Source organism: Chrysemys picta, chromosome 3 (assembly GCF_011386835.1).
Source record: "Chrysemys picta bellii isolate R12L10 chromosome 3, ASM1138683v2, whole genome shotgun sequence".
NCBI classification, from domain to species: Eukaryota; Metazoa; Chordata; order Testudines; family Emydidae; genus Chrysemys; species Chrysemys picta.
In genome coordinates this window covers 195,941,975-195,957,309 of record NC_088793.1, presented here as the reverse complement: position 1 = coordinate 195,957,309, position 15,335 = coordinate 195,941,975, and the positions used below count along the sequence as shown (strand labels likewise).

The 15,335-nt window shown below is 41.2% G+C and overlaps 1 protein-coding gene across 15 annotated transcripts in view; it reads left to right on the top strand.

Annotated features, from left to right (window-relative positions):
- The window catches only part of MACROD2 (mono-ADP ribosylhydrolase 2), a 1,307,214-nt gene that overhangs the window by 1,209,728 nt on the left and 82,151 nt on the right, over positions 1-15,335 (top strand). For 13 of the 15 annotated variants that reach the window (XM_042847036.2, XM_042847056.2, XM_042847049.2 and 10 more), the window contains 2 exons: positions 6,176-6,217; positions 13,153-13,236. In XM_042847036.2, the coding sequence (XP_042702970.2) occupies positions 6,176-6,217; positions 13,153-13,236 (126 nt within the window). The remainder of the gene's footprint in view (positions 1-6,175; positions 6,218-13,152; positions 13,237-15,335) is intronic. The other 2 variants (XM_042847039.2, XM_065590814.1) reach the window with 1 other exon arrangement.

The following is a 15,335-nucleotide window of genomic DNA, read 5'->3' as shown; positions in this document are numbered from 1 at the left end:
TCTTGCCGCAGTGTATGTATATTCTACTGCACATCAAGTATTGCAGTACATAAAAGAAGCCATCTCTGAGGTGGCATAAAGAAAAGTATCTGATGTCTTAGCAATTGGGTACTAAGGATTTCCATTTCATATGCTCTCAAAAGTTGCAAAAACATTTTACTTTCAGTGTGACTCCTGTATTGTGAGGCTACGTAGCTAGGCAACCCACGAAGAGAAACTGTACTGATGCTGCAGTGAGGTTTACATATACTGCACATATCAGTAGAAATGTCTTCATAATAAAAACAGCCAAAGCAAAATTTGATCAAACTTGCTCCGCATGAGAAGGGGTGTTTCAAATAGCACCTGTCACTGTGGTATCCTATTACTTCTCCAAATTTAGGAACACAAAAGCCCAGACCTAAAAACTCGTCCCTCTTTCTCTTCCTTTGAAGCCGGGGAATGTGACTTTTTGTTTAAAGGCCTTTTTTTCTTAAAAGCGTTCAATCTGGGGAAGGGTAGATTGAAAATATTGTTTTACACCTTGATCTGAAAACAGTCAAACATAGGCTCAGTCTCATGTCTTCTGGCCAGGAGTTCCAAAGCTGGGGTTCCTGCCAGAGAAAATGATCTTTTCCCAGTACCTGGTAGTCTACCCCGCTGCATTGTCTCAGTGGAGAGATGAGGTAGAAGGTTCACGAAGGGCAAGACATATAATTAGGTTCCAATCCATTTAGTGCCCCAATATGTCCCCTCCCTCCCTTAAACCTCATGAAATGGGGAGGATTTTGGTATGCTGCTACTATGTTGACTTCTGTTGGTCAAGTTGGAGAGGAAATTTGTATTCTGTTGGCTGGTTAGGAAAGGAGCTTCTGCAGGGGACTTCATCTGGCTGGCAGTAATGGTGTCCTGTCAAGTAGTAGTGATTCTCAGTCAGAAAGGCATGAAAAGGATAATGAGAAATATGGCAGTTGCCAGTATGGATGTAAAACTACAAAAGGGCAACCAAGTGGATGATTGTCTGCATCCTTGTAGGTGCAAAAGAGCATAAGGATGGTGAAAAGAAGAGTTGGAGGGGAAGGGCATACATAATATTTACCACTTTGTCAGCCTATTATATTTAGTTTTGATAGTTGGATTTTACTTCACTGGCGTACTACCCTGGTGCCATTTCAACCTGCACCAACTAATAGTCTAAGAAGGTTTAGTTGGCAACTAAACAGAGAAATCCCCAAAGTTTAATTACACATTTTGGTTTTCACTTTCTGTAGATGGTGTGAGAATGTTATACTGCACATCCTTCATTATCTTAGTAGAAACAGTACAGTCATATCTTGAAGTTCCTGCTAGTTAAGTGCCTAAGGGCAGGAACTTGTTCAGCAGGACACCTATTTTTGTACAGTAAATAAGCCCAGTAGGGCATCTAAATAGTTGTCAGTACTGACAGGTTTTGTGATTCATTTTTTTTTAAATGAAGGCATCAGTGATGTAATTGCAAACTCATCTCTGCTCCATTCCTCCTCCTTTATAACTAGCATTTCCTGCCTCTTTGCTCTATTCCTTCATTTGTTCTGCGTGCACAGGCAGCAAGTGAAGTGCTGGGTACTAAGAATTCTGTCACGTTTCACTCCGAATCCCACAGCGTGCTCACAACACACTGAAAGATGATGGGCAATATGAAGATCTACACTTGTGAAAGGAGAAGTAAGAAACCAGGGTAGGCTGAGAACAAGGGGAGAGACAGCTGGGAACGGGTGGGGGAAAAATAGAGATAAAAGAACTGTGAGTGAAGGAAGAGGAGAGAGGTGGAGAAAGGCAATAAAGAAGTCAGAAAGGAGTGTTGAAGAAGTGGGTGAAAGATGAGTCCACATGTACGGGGCTATGTAAGGCTGGGGGGACACAGGAATGCAGATTAGAACAATGAGCTGCCTGCTGCAGTGGTTTCTGAGCTCTGATTACGTGCTTATATAGTTAAACACAAAATAACGTATTTGCTTAACAATACAAAAAGAGAGAAGAGCAAGGAGTGGGTGGAGGTTTGATGGCTTTTTGGTTTAGTAATGGTATTTAGAACCTGTTGCCAGCTCAAATCTAGCACTTTGATAGTTTTAAAAATCTGGCAGCTGTTTACCTGTGTGGAATGAGTTGATGAGACAGGGCCAGAGAGAACCTGAGAGAGGCAGGGCGAAAAAATAAATAAACCATGGGATAAGAGAAGCTCCTTCTCCAATCTCAATAGTACGAAAAGCAGTGTAATCATTCTGTTCTACAGAGCTCTGTAGATAGCAAATGAGATTAGGGAAAGAAAGCCTGACAACCATTGCATGATATATGAATGAATAGGGAGCCTGGGATTTTACAAAGGGATGTTCTGAACAACCTGCACCCAGCCCCCTGCTTTCAGATTTTATAGATGTAATTATCCCAAATAATATGAATAGTCGGGGCATATTTCAATCATAGGTTAAAATCTGAATTTTAACTGTTCTTAAACTGTTTACACTTAGCTTGTTCTTATACCGCTATTCATTTGAGTCACGCAACTTATGCCTTATTTATATGCAGTAACTCCTCACTTAAAGTCGTCCCGGTTAACATTGTTTTATTGTTACGTTGCTGATCAATTAGGGAACATGCTCGTTTAAAGTTGTGCAATGCTCCCTTCTAACGTCGTTTGGCAGTCGCCTGCTTTGCCCACTGCTTGCAGGAAGAGCAGCCCGTTGCAGCTAGCTGGTGGAGGCTTGGAACCAGGGTGGACCGGCAGCCCCTCTATCAGCTCCCCCCATCAGCTCCCCACTCCCCTAAGTTCCCTGTGCAGCAGCTGCCCAGCAGGCTATCAATTGCCGGGCTGTTCAGCTGTCCCTCCCCCCACTGCCATGTGCTGCTCCTGCCCTCTGCCTTGGAGCTGCTCCCAGAGACTCCTGCTTACTGTGCAGGGGGGGAAGGGGAAGGGCTAATGTCAGGGTGTCCCCCTCCCCCCGATCCTGCACCCCGCTTACTCCTTCTCCATATAGAGCAGGGAGGGGACATGGACGGAGAGAGACATAGAGAGCTTGGGGCAGCAGCTGCTGTCTCAACTTCCTGATCCACTTAAAAAGACAATGCACTTAAGAGTGGGTCAGCTTATTTAAAGGGGCAGTGTGCATTTCTCTCTCTCTCCCACACACAAGGTGTGTGTCTGTCTCTGTCTGCTATGTTGTCTCCCCTCCCTCCTGTTCATGCTGCCTTGTGTGAGAGGCTACATTAACAACAATGTGTTAACCCTTGAGGGCTCAGCCGAGTGCTAGTTCATCATTTAGCAGCAAGACATTCCCTGGGAGATATCCCTCCCTCTTCCACCCTCTAACTTCACCACCTCAACCAAGCTTCACAATCATCATTTCTGTGAACAGCATTAAATTGTTTGTTTAAAACATATACTGTGTGTATATCTATATAATATATAGTTTTTTGTCTGGTGAAAAAAAATTCCTGGAACCTAACCTCCCCCCCCCCCATTTACATTAATTCTTATGGGGAAATTGGATTTGTGTAACATCGTTTCGCTTAAAGTCGCATTTTTCAGGAACAGAACTACAACGTTAAGCGAGGAGCTACTGTACTTCATATACTTTAGACTAACTGTTATCTGGGAACTTCACTCTCTAACCCATGGGACGCATGTTGGAATAAATGTCTTCCTTGCCTCATGAGTCTGCTACAGTCTCCAGGGAGTCCTTAATCAGGGTGGCATCTCAATGGCCACACCCACCACAAGGGGCCACTGTCAGTGATCCTCCTGCCCTGGGCTGCAAGAGTCATTCTCCTTTCTCCAGCAGGACTTGAGGGAATGAGTTCTGAGCGTTCCCTGTTGCAGGGCTTTAATGGCGAAGCTATGCAGCAGGGAACTCTTCTGCCTCCAGTGGTCACGTAAGTAGCTGGATGCACACCCAGTATCACCCACACTTCTGCTCTGCAGTGAGTTATTCAAGGCCTTTTTGAAAAGAGGTCACAGGTTCAGTGGAATTTTAAATGGTTTGTGCGGGGGAGGTTGTTGGGTTTTTTTTAGAAAGTAAGTAAGTTTGGGATTTACCTGATAGTGAGAATATCTCCATAAGGAAATGTTTAATGTCATCAAAGTTCTACTTCTGGGTCCTAATGGTTTTGTTAAACTTTACAGTTGACACAATCCATGATCAATATGTTAAAGTAGACCTGGACCTTTGGATAACACTCTGTCCGTAGCCTAGATGGGGGGTGAAAACATGGTTTTGTCAAAAGGAAAAAGAAGCTACTGTATAAACCATGCAATTTACAAGGATCTGGGTTTCGAATTATACAACTTAGACTGGACTTCAGTCAAGGAGTTCTTGCCTTGCTTCTGCTTCTCAGTAATTAATGCACTAAGGAACTGACCTTGGCATAGTTCATCCGGATGAGAAATGAGCTGTGTTTTGGACATGGGTTCTTAAAACATGGCAAGAGCTTATCCTGGCATAAGATGATAATTCTTGTAATGGAGGTCTAGTGACTAAGGAGGGTGTTTGTCACTTCACTTCTTTGCCAAGTCGAGGTCAAAGAAATTGCTGTGTTGCCTGAAATGTAAGCACCTTCATTCATATGCTTCATGTGTTATAATTTTCTGGACCAGTTGTGACGTTACCAGAGAAGAGGGGTCTGAGTCAAAAATGTCAGTCAGATATGGAGCTGGGGTAAAATTTTCAAAAGTGACTTAGGCACGTAGGAACCTTGTTGACTTTCAGTAAGACTTAGACTTTGAAGTGCCCAAGTCACCTTTGAAAATGTAAACTAGGTTCCTAAGTCACCTAGATGCTTTTGAAAATTTTACTCCTGGACTTCTCCAAAGTTCAGTGGGTGTTTTGCTCCAGGGTTTAGATTTAGGCCTTTTTGATTTGGTCAGTTAAAACCATGCTGTACAGGATAAACAATAATGTTCCTTCTATACCCAGTTTGCTGAGATTTTAGATGTTAAGATATGAGATTCTGGGACAGGCATAAAATGCATCCTCCTTTTTGCTCTATAGGAGCAATAACCCTGTCCTTTCCTTAGAATGATGGCCCGTTAGTTCACAAAAGCAGTATTCTCCAGTTCATATTTGTATTGCACTAAGACTTCACTACTTTTTAATAAGGTCATATTCCTTGCCTGTGTGTCCAATATTACCAGTTTACGCTATATTCTAGTGCTTTGGGAATTTCATATTCCAAGCCACTTACTGTACTATAAGTAAGAACTTCCACAGAAGCCGTGCTGGTGCCAGGTATGCTAAGATATTATTGCATTATGCTGATTTACTGTGGAGGCTGAGATTAATTTGATCTATTCAGGTAGCCTAGGGAGGTTGTGGAATCTCTTTCATTGAAAATTTGTAAGAATAGGTTAAAGAAACATTGTTAGGCATGATCTAGGTGTGCTTAATCTCCCCTCAGCAAAGGGGGATGGATTAGATGACCCCTTGAGTTCCCTTCCAGATTCAATGATTCTTGCATTGATTTTACTGCAAATGCTCTCATGGGAAAGAACATGCTTTGGGGAAATTAGTGACTAAGTAACTCCTGCTTCACTGGATGTTTTCTAAGCATTTTGCTGAGACATTTCAGTAACTATGGGTGCCATCTTGTCCCATTGATTTCAGGTTGATACTCATATGGGTATAAGAGTCTGCTACCTTGGGAATTTTAAGTTTTAATTGAAACACCCCAAATTGAAAAGTTTTCAGCTGAAAACTAAACACTTTTTGGCTGAAACCCCAAAACGTTCAGTTTCGAGATTTAAAGTGTACATTTTCTCTGGAAAATTTAGGCAAAAATTATTTTTTTCCACTCTCATGTATATTTTCCTCCAAAAAACAAAACTTCCAACCAACTTGAGTGTTAATGTTACCAGCTGTTACAAGAAAAACCAAGAATCCTGAGCTTGACAAGTAAAATTAGATTAATTTCACCCTTAGGAATAAAAACTATGAAATAGATTACAAGGTGGTTTCACTGTGTGTAAATCGAGGCAGAATTTTACCTCCCTGAATTTTGATACCTAGATGTCGGTAATCTACCATACTAGTATTTCTTCTAAATCTAAATGTAATACTTTGGACAGCAGGAAACAAACTAAAATAAAAGCAATTTGAAGCATGCAAGATTATTTTCAAATGCTTCTCTTTTTTTCGTAATCATTTTATTTCATTTTTTTTGACAGATGATGATAATGAAGAGGAGACTGAGATAAATGAGGATACAGGTGTGTGAACATGTTTGTCAAAAACATACTTCTGCAAATTATAAAAGAGTTTGAGAAACAGCTTAAAATTAATCACATGACCATGGTGAACCTTGTTACTAGGTTCTATAGTCGTCATCCATTGTAGCCCACTGGTTTGTAATTATGTTTCTTATTAACAACTAGTTTGAACATGAATGGGAAATAATTAGGGTTCCACAGTTTAGTTACTTTACTAAGATGTGACTGCAGAGCAACCCTGGGGGACGTGCATTTGCACATTTCCAGTCACTGATTCTGTGTGTTTGTGTGTGTGCGTGTGTGTAGTCATTGACTGTGTGTGTGAGAGTGAGAGAGAGAGAGATACTTCTGAGTTGGCAGGACACATTTATGGTATTTTGGCCTTCTGAGTTTATTACATGTATGAATAATTATTGTTCTCTGCTTAGTGCATTGGATGGAACTTTTATAAATACTAACATGTATGGTATTGTGTCGGATGTACAAAATATACATGTGCAAAAGCACACAGAGGCCGTTAAAAATTCAGCACTTGCTGACAGGTATCATACTATTGTATTTTTGATACCATGATTGTTTGATACCATGTGGGGGGGAGGGATAGCTCAGTGGTTTGAGCATTGGCCTGCTAAACCCAGGGTTATGAGTTCAATCCTTGAGGGGGCCACTTGGGGATCTGGGGCAAAATCAGTACTTGGTCCTGCTAGTGAAAGCAGGGGGCTGGACTCAATGACCTTTCAAGGTCCCTTCCAGTTCTAGGAGATGGGATATCTCCATTAATTATTATTATTCTATTCTAACCTCTCCAAAAAACTGTGATATCTCCAATTTCACTTTTTATTGGAACCAGTGCATATGTATGTATATTAACTATATTGTTTAGATTTTGGGAGGATTTTTCATTTATAAATATGTACATTAAATTAATTTTTAAAAGTATCTAATAGCAGAAATTAAAAATAACTTTTCCACTTTATAGCCAGAATAAGACTCTTAGTATCGGTTCTTTTGTCTTGCTTCTTTTGTAACCCCATTAAATTAAATGAAGTTACCACATGGGTTACATACATTGCAAATCACCATATATCTGCTCCTGTGTGGATTTCAAGCAAATAAGATCACTGCTTCTCTCACTGGGTGCTGATGGGGTACCACATATTCAGCACCATATGTTGCTTGGGGCCCTATCACTGAATTATATTTTGAGAATCAGATGTTGGATGTGCCATTAGTACTTGTGTGGCCAAAGTTTAGTATCCTTCATATATCCTTTAGCAGTAGAGAGCGATGCCATTTTGACCCATTAGTGTAAGAAGTTAATATTAGTAAGGGACATTTGCATAAATGTCATAAGCAGATGAGTTCTGCATTAAGGGGAGAGCTCTGTTTATGGTAATTTAGTCACCAGGCTGAAGAGTATCTGCTCTTAAATGCTTTGTGGGAAAAGTTGATTAATCTGTGTTTAAATAAGGTTGCAACTGCTATTTGCCACTTTCAGTCGCTAATGAATAATCATTTTTCATTCCACTTGACTTCGTGAGGTCATGACTCCTGCAGAAAGAATCAGTAGCTGAAGCCAATATTGATGATCCTGAACTGCTGAGCCATTCTGATCTAATCTGTACTCAAAGCTCATCTTTTTGGGTTGTTTCTCTAATGTTTCAGCCTTTAAAACTTCTGGGATTCCTGGAGCGTGCAATAGCAGGCCATCTCATGTGGGCTCTTTCAATCTGGAGGCTAGGTTCTAATTAAAGACAGTTGCTAAGGCTAATAGAAAAAGTTCAGATCCTCACTTAGGGCCTGATCTGGTGTCCATTGAAGTCAGTGGACATATTCCCACCGACTTCAATGGACACCAGATCAGGCCTTTGGAGCAGCTGCAGGACTCAGCCATAAGTAAGGAATAGCAGATGGTCAAATGTGTAGTTTATGGGGAGATGAACATGCTGAGAGTGTATTCTCTGTCTTATGTCTCCACCACCCAGGAGTGTGCATATCTTATTACATTTAGAAACTCTGTTCTTCATAATTTTCTTTTTAAGTAAACAGGGGGATGTTTTAATTGCATGTGTCTCAGATGATCTCCAGTGGTATCTGCTGATAACCCTGTATTAAGCGTAACTGGCACTGATGAGCATTGCTGTGAGTTATGACACTGGAGAAGATATCTCCAGTAAGTTAGGAAACAATATTTTTATTTAAAAATTACCCTATTCTTAAAGGAGACACTCAAAATCAGCCCTCTAATGGCATTTAATTGGTATTTTTTAGATGATCGGTTTATTTTTCAGGATGCAGCGTCTTGTAACAGTTGGTAGCATACTGTTATGTTCAACTCAGAGTGCTCTGATGTCATCATATTTCATACAGTCTGCTGTTAGAATGGCTGAGTCAAAAGGGCAGCTAGAATAAACGCTTTTGCAGATTTTCGCCGTTCAGTATCTGATATGTCCTTTATCTGAGAATTATATCTTGCACTGGCAGAGGGAAAGACTAAATGATCAGATAGATTTTGTCCATCTTTAACTGACATGATTTAATACTGCAGTGCCATAAGGCTTATCATTTTATACCACATTAATGAAACATTATTGTAAATCTTCACTTTTGGATTACCTGGCTTTTGTATATGTTTTCTGACATATAGGAAGGGAAACATACCTGTAATGCTACCAGTTATGCTCAATGATGGCATATGCAAATTATGCAGCCATGTGCTATTATGGGAAGCATAGTTCTGTAAATACATATTCCAGCACTGTAACATAAGGTTTGTTCCCCAGAGCCAAAGTTAATTTCCTTAGTATTTGGGGTGGGGGGAACAAAAACACACAAACAAGTCTCCCCCGGCGTTCAATTTCCAAAACCTCTTTAGACCCATAAGTGTCCTGCTCTCCTTCAGCTGTGAAAATCTTCCCAACCTAACCACACCCCTGCTCTAGCTACCAAAGCAATTGGACCTTATTCCAGTGATAAGCCCCTTGCCTGCCATGTTTCCTGTCAACCCTTCTGTTACATACCCAAAGTAAGTGTCCTACCAGTTATCCCATCTCTCCACCAAGGGTCCAACCTGCTTAGTCCCACCCAGCATCAGAAACCTTCCCTACCCAATATTCCCCACTCACACGAACTTTGAAACCTTTCTGTAAACTATCTCACCTGAACATCAACTATCAGATTGCACATTCTAATATATACATGTGCATATGTCAGGGCACTTCATCTTAGATGGGAACTTTTTCTCTGACTGAGAGGAAAATGCCAGGCACTTGTCACTGAGCAGGATTTGTGAATGTTTTGGGAGCTGGGAATGGCCTCACTGAAGTGGCATATTGGCCTTGTGGGTTTGACCCAGGGAGAATAGCCATTCCCCAAATATTATTGTGCGTAAATACCTTTTTGCATGAATGCTCACAAATAATAAAGGGTACAAAAGTGGTTAAATTGACCAGCCATTCAAAACTCAAATAAATGGTTGTAAGCACTGTTTTTTGCCATTCTTGACCAGCTCTGTTCATGATATGTGGTATGTCTCTGCAGAACTGAAAGGATTAAGATTTATTTCTTGGCCATAACACAAATACACATTTTTGAAGCTTACAAAAATCCTGTTCTGTCTTTGGAGTGAGGGAAAATCTACTTGTCTGGTAAAAAGCAATGAAATTGTATATGAAATAGTATTCTCCTGAGATGGTTCCTCCACATCCTTTTTGTGAGCATTTTAAGATTCTTTCAGTAATGGAGAAACACTGTTCCTTTGGCAATAGTAACTGTTCTAACTTCTTCCAGTGCAAGCTCCCTCATTCCCCCACCCCCATCTTACTGCAGTCAATTAAGACATTAGATATATTTTCTGATGTATTCAGAGACTCTAGGAAGACCTAACCATGTTATACATGGATACTTAACACTAAAACTTGATTGGCATTTGATTTTTGAGACTAGAGGAAGCCTCACAGATCGATTAGATGATAACTTCATCTTCAGAGGGGAGAATGGTGATTGAAATATTCATATTGATTTGGTCTCCTAGAGTGAAGCATTGCCAAGTCAAAAAGGGAAAACAGCAGCTATCATATGGGGGCATTAGAACCAGACAGGCCCCGCATCAATACAGTTCATTATAAATATTCTTTTTTTTTTTAAGGAATGGCAGAGGGGCAGCAATCAATCTTTAAAATCTGACTACTTCTATCCTTCGTACTAACCACATGTGTTGAACATGGCCATTGCTTCTGATTGACTCTAGGTAGACTGAATAGCTGAGTCGTTTTTTCTCCCTAATATTTATTCCCTGTGGTTGAGTTTGCATGTCCACCAGCCAAGGAAGAGAGAAGTTGATTTTAGCACTCCAAGGATCCTAATTTCATATCTTCTTTTCAAAATCTAGTATTAAAATTTCCAATTTAATTGATCACATCTGCTGGCAGGAAACACAGTCTTCTGTCAAGTGGTTAACCTTTAGAAAGGAAACGTCCAGTTCCTGAGATCAAGCAAATCTGGGGATGTTTTCATACTGCAGTAAATTGATGAATACAAGAGTCCCTTACAATGGGAAGATATAGAAACAATCACCAATTTGAGGTTTTGTTGAATTAACTATCAGTGTTAATTCCCTAGAATTGTGTTTAATATAGGTCTTCATTTTAGAATGTTTCCAAGCATTATGGGCTTCTACTGCCTGTAACTTTCAGTCGGACTCAGAATTTGGTGAGTCTTATTGCCACATTTAAGTATGGTATGCTGCAGAAAGAACAATGTCCCAGCTAAGCAGGTGGAGAGAGTTCTCCCCTTCCCCAGGCTTCTTGGTGAGGCCAAGGGCTTGGTGAGGGCCAAGTGGGACTGTAAACACCCAGACAAATCTTGGCTACTGCTCAGAGGTAGCAAATCCTATTCCCAACTCCTGACTAATGAGTAGAGAAGTGCAAGCTTTTCCCCACAACCTGGCTTCTTGCAGTTTGGAGGTTTGTTCTCTTACTCCCATGGTGCATGTGGCAAAATAGATTGAACTTCTTCAGTCTATCACTATCAGACTCTGAACTCTTTCCAATGTATCAACATCCTTAAATCGTGGGCACCAGAACTGGACACAGTATTCCAGTAGTGGTTGCACCAGTGCCAAATACAGAGGTAAAATAACCTCTCTGCTCCTACTCAAGATTCCCTTGTTTATGCATCCCAGGATCTCATCAGCCCTTTTGGCCACCACTGGGAGCTCATGTTCAGCTGATTATCCACCATCCCCCCCAAAAAATCTTTTTCAGAGTCACTGCTTCCAAGGATAGGGTCCCCCAGCCTATCAGTTAGTAGAGTGAGCTGGAGAGACTTGATGCATTTATTCACGTAGAGCTATGCTACTGGTAAGGTGAAATTAGGTTGAGAGTGCACATGTATTAATAGTTTCTAAAAAGTCTCCTTTTTTCTATTAACAAGTCTCACTAACAATCAGTTTACACTTTCGGGTCTATCTCTGCAAGGAAAAGAACTTGAAACTTACTTGTTTTTTTTGGGGGGGGGGGGAGTTGTTTGTTTTTAAAGCAACAGCGTAGGGGCCAGTTTTTCAATAGAAATCAGCACCCAACAGCTCCCATTAGGCACCCTAAATGAAACGGCCAGATTCCCAAAAGGGCTCAGCATCTCTGGAGAACAACATGAGCTGCTGGGTGCTGACCCCTTTTTGAAAATCTAGTCATTTCATTTAGGTGCATAAATGGGAGCTGAACTCTTAAGACCATCCAGCACCATTTATGGGTGCTGAGTACTCTTAAAAGTCTGACCCTGGGTCTCCAGCAGTCATTTGGTGCACTACCTTAAGGTCGTCAGACATGACAAGCCATTCTGGATACGTCTACACAGCAATTAAACCCGTGTGGATGGCCCAGCTCAGCTGATTCAGGCTTGCAGGGCTGTAAAATGGCTGTATAGACATTCGGGATTCAGCTGGAGCCTAAACGTCCTACACAGCAATTTTACAGCCCTGCGAGCCCGAGTCCCCCAAGCCCAAGACAGCTGACCCAGGCCAGTCACAGCTGTGCCATGTGTCTTTTATTCCAGAGTTAGACATACCTTCAGCTGTTAATATACCAAGTCTTCACAATTTTTGAAGCTTAATCAACTAATTTTAAGTCCTCTGCCCACTAGCTCTCAACTACTATAAGCAGGGTCGCCGAGAACGGGTTCGGGCCCCGGTGGAAAAAAAATTTTCGGGCCCCCCAGCAAGGGCGGACCGGCTAAACAGGGCAGACGAGTGGCAGGGGGAGCCGGGCCCCGGTAATTTGTACCAGCTTCCCCCCCCCCGCTCTCGTCGGCCCTGACTATAAGTGAGTCCAGCAAACCAAATTTAATCTCTTCCCTTCTTGCTGTTGTATTATGGAAAAGTGGGAAGAAAAAAATTGGAAGAGTTCTTCAACTCTGAACCTTCTTATTTGAAGGAAAGCTCTCTTCATTAACTTCAAACTTGGTATCAAACTTCTCCCTCTGCCTCACATCCATACTGCCAATTTTTAGGTCAATATTCCTTTGTTAGTGGATTTTGGCAATGAATGCAAAACTGGGCTGCTAACAGAAATTCTTCTTCTTGAACATATTCCTCTGCTAGTCCATAACACAGTATGATGCACATTGCTTAAAAACAGCTACACATTAAAATATTATTAAATGTTACAGATCTGAAGACAGTGAGAGTGCGAAGGCATGAATCATTTAAATATGAGCTTTATTCAAGGTTGAGCTCTCAAAGTTCAGTTTGAACCCACACACCCCCATTATGGCCCCTAATACAGCATATTAGGCGGTGCTGAATCTTCCAAATGCAAGTGTGGGCATAATGCGTTGAAAGGAATGCTGAGATAAAATATACTTATTGTCACAATCGCCTGCATATTAATATTTCATAAAATAATATTACTCCGAAATAATATATTTTGTGCTTGCAGAGGGATTGGAACAAAAAGCCCAGTCACCATCTCCCATGAAGTGCAAAGCAAAGAAATCAGAGAACCTGAAGGATGATAATGAGGGTAGGTGGCATTAAAGTTCTTATTCATTGATCTTCATTTTTAAATTCTGCAGTATACAGTACTTTCATTTTAAAATATCCCTACCATCTATATTGGCTGTGCGTGTGTGGTTTTTTCCCTTGCTAATATAATTTTGGCTCTAGGTCATGGGAATGCAGTTCTAATACAGGTGTGTTTTATGTCAATGTAGATTCAAAATTAAAAATGCTGTTTTCACGTAGTGCTCTACTTGTTACTGTTCCTGTAATATGGGAAATTATGATTGTCTGTACTTGTGATATGCTCTAACATTGTGTAACTCATGATGCCAAAAGTAATATACATTGTCCTTGTAATAGGGTCCTCGATGGACTGGGAAGCCTAGTGGTTAGCATGCACTCCATCATGGGGCAGTGGTAGGGATCCCAGGCCCGCCCACACCCTGGTCCCTTGGAAGGTTGGCAGCGTTAGATCTGAGGAGCGGGGTTCCCACTGAGTTACCATCCCTGGCTCACTTCCTACCATGGCTTCTCTTTGCTTCTGATCCCAGATGGGGGTGGGGGAGAGGAAGAGGAAACCAGTCAGTCAGCCCCATCTGGGCTCAGTCCTGGTACTTCAGGGAGGCGTCTCTAGCCCCATTTGGCAAGCGCCTTCCGGGTAGGTCTGTACTCCTCTCCAGCCCTCTGAGCTGTGTTGCTCCCTTTTCAACCCTGTCTCCAGTTGGAGCATGCTCTCCAGGGTTGGAGGGGTGGGGTTATCTGGACCCAGTACTGTCCTTTAACCCCTTCCATCCCAGTGTGGGGCTTGTGTACCCCATCACAGTTCTGTTGGGTTCACTGTTCAGATAAGTGCGCTGTTTACCAAAATATTTCCTTTTCCTTTCTGGAAGAGAATTTAGTATATATATGTACACATTAATCATGCAGATAAAGCCCCATTTCAGAAAAGCCCTTATGTAAGTGCTTAAGTCCATCCCTATTCAGGGAAGCACTTAACAAAAAGTTTAACTCTAAGCACATACTTATGTGCTTTCTTGAGAAGGATTGTGTTCCTGAACTGAAGCCTATAGGGGGAAGGTAGTCCATGTGCGCAGAGGTACCAGAATCTATGGTGCTGAAGTGATGCCATTCTAATATTGGATCAAAGTGCAATAATTTTAGGTGGACTGACCTCTCATTCACAGAGTTTCCCATTGAAGACCTTCATGCCATAAAGATTCAAAGATTTTAAGTCTAATTGATTTTCATATTGTAGATTTTCATGTGGTTTTGGGATGTGCTCCTCAGAAGAATGTTTACTTGTTATTGAGTGCCCTCATGATGAGATAATTAATATGGGGAGCCTTAATCCTTTATTTCCATGATAGTTTCTTATCACAGGATCCCTTTGGCCCAATGTTCCCAAGATGACATGTTTCACTCTCCACCTAACCCAATTACTACATGATCTTCATCACTCTGACTTAGTGCTGTGAGGAGTGCTCCTAAAGTACCCTGGCTGGGGCGTATAGCATGAATCATAAAGCCCAGAAAGATGATAACATCCTTCACTTTAAGTAACTGCCAGTAACATGCTGTCATTGACATCCTGACATGGTTGTTAGTGGCAAGTACTTAAAGCAATGGATGTCATCACCTTGGAGGTGTGGAGGGATCTAAGAAATCTTTTCCTAACTGGCCTTCTTTCTCATTAACCATATAATAATGCACTGAGGCCACCTAAAAATGCAGTAGCAATTTCATGTCTTGAGGAGAGAACTTTCACAATGGCAAAATAAATGCATCCATTTGGATACAGGCTGACCGCTTTGGAAGATCATAGAAAATTGAAGCCTGATGTCATTTTCCCTAATGAGGATAAACAATAATATATATTACCGTATATTTTTGCTTGGGAAGTGACTAGAACTTAGCATTGTATGAGAGAGAAAAATAAAGAAAAAAGTTGGATGTTGTAAACCCCTGTTTTTCCCTTTCATTGGAAAGAGAGATGATAATATTCCTTTAACTGCTTTTGTGCTGTACCAGATGAGACCTTCCAGTTTTACTATTCTTGTCAATGTTTCTTCATGACCTACAGTTCACTTTGTGGAATACAAATAAATGCATTGGAAGAGTGAA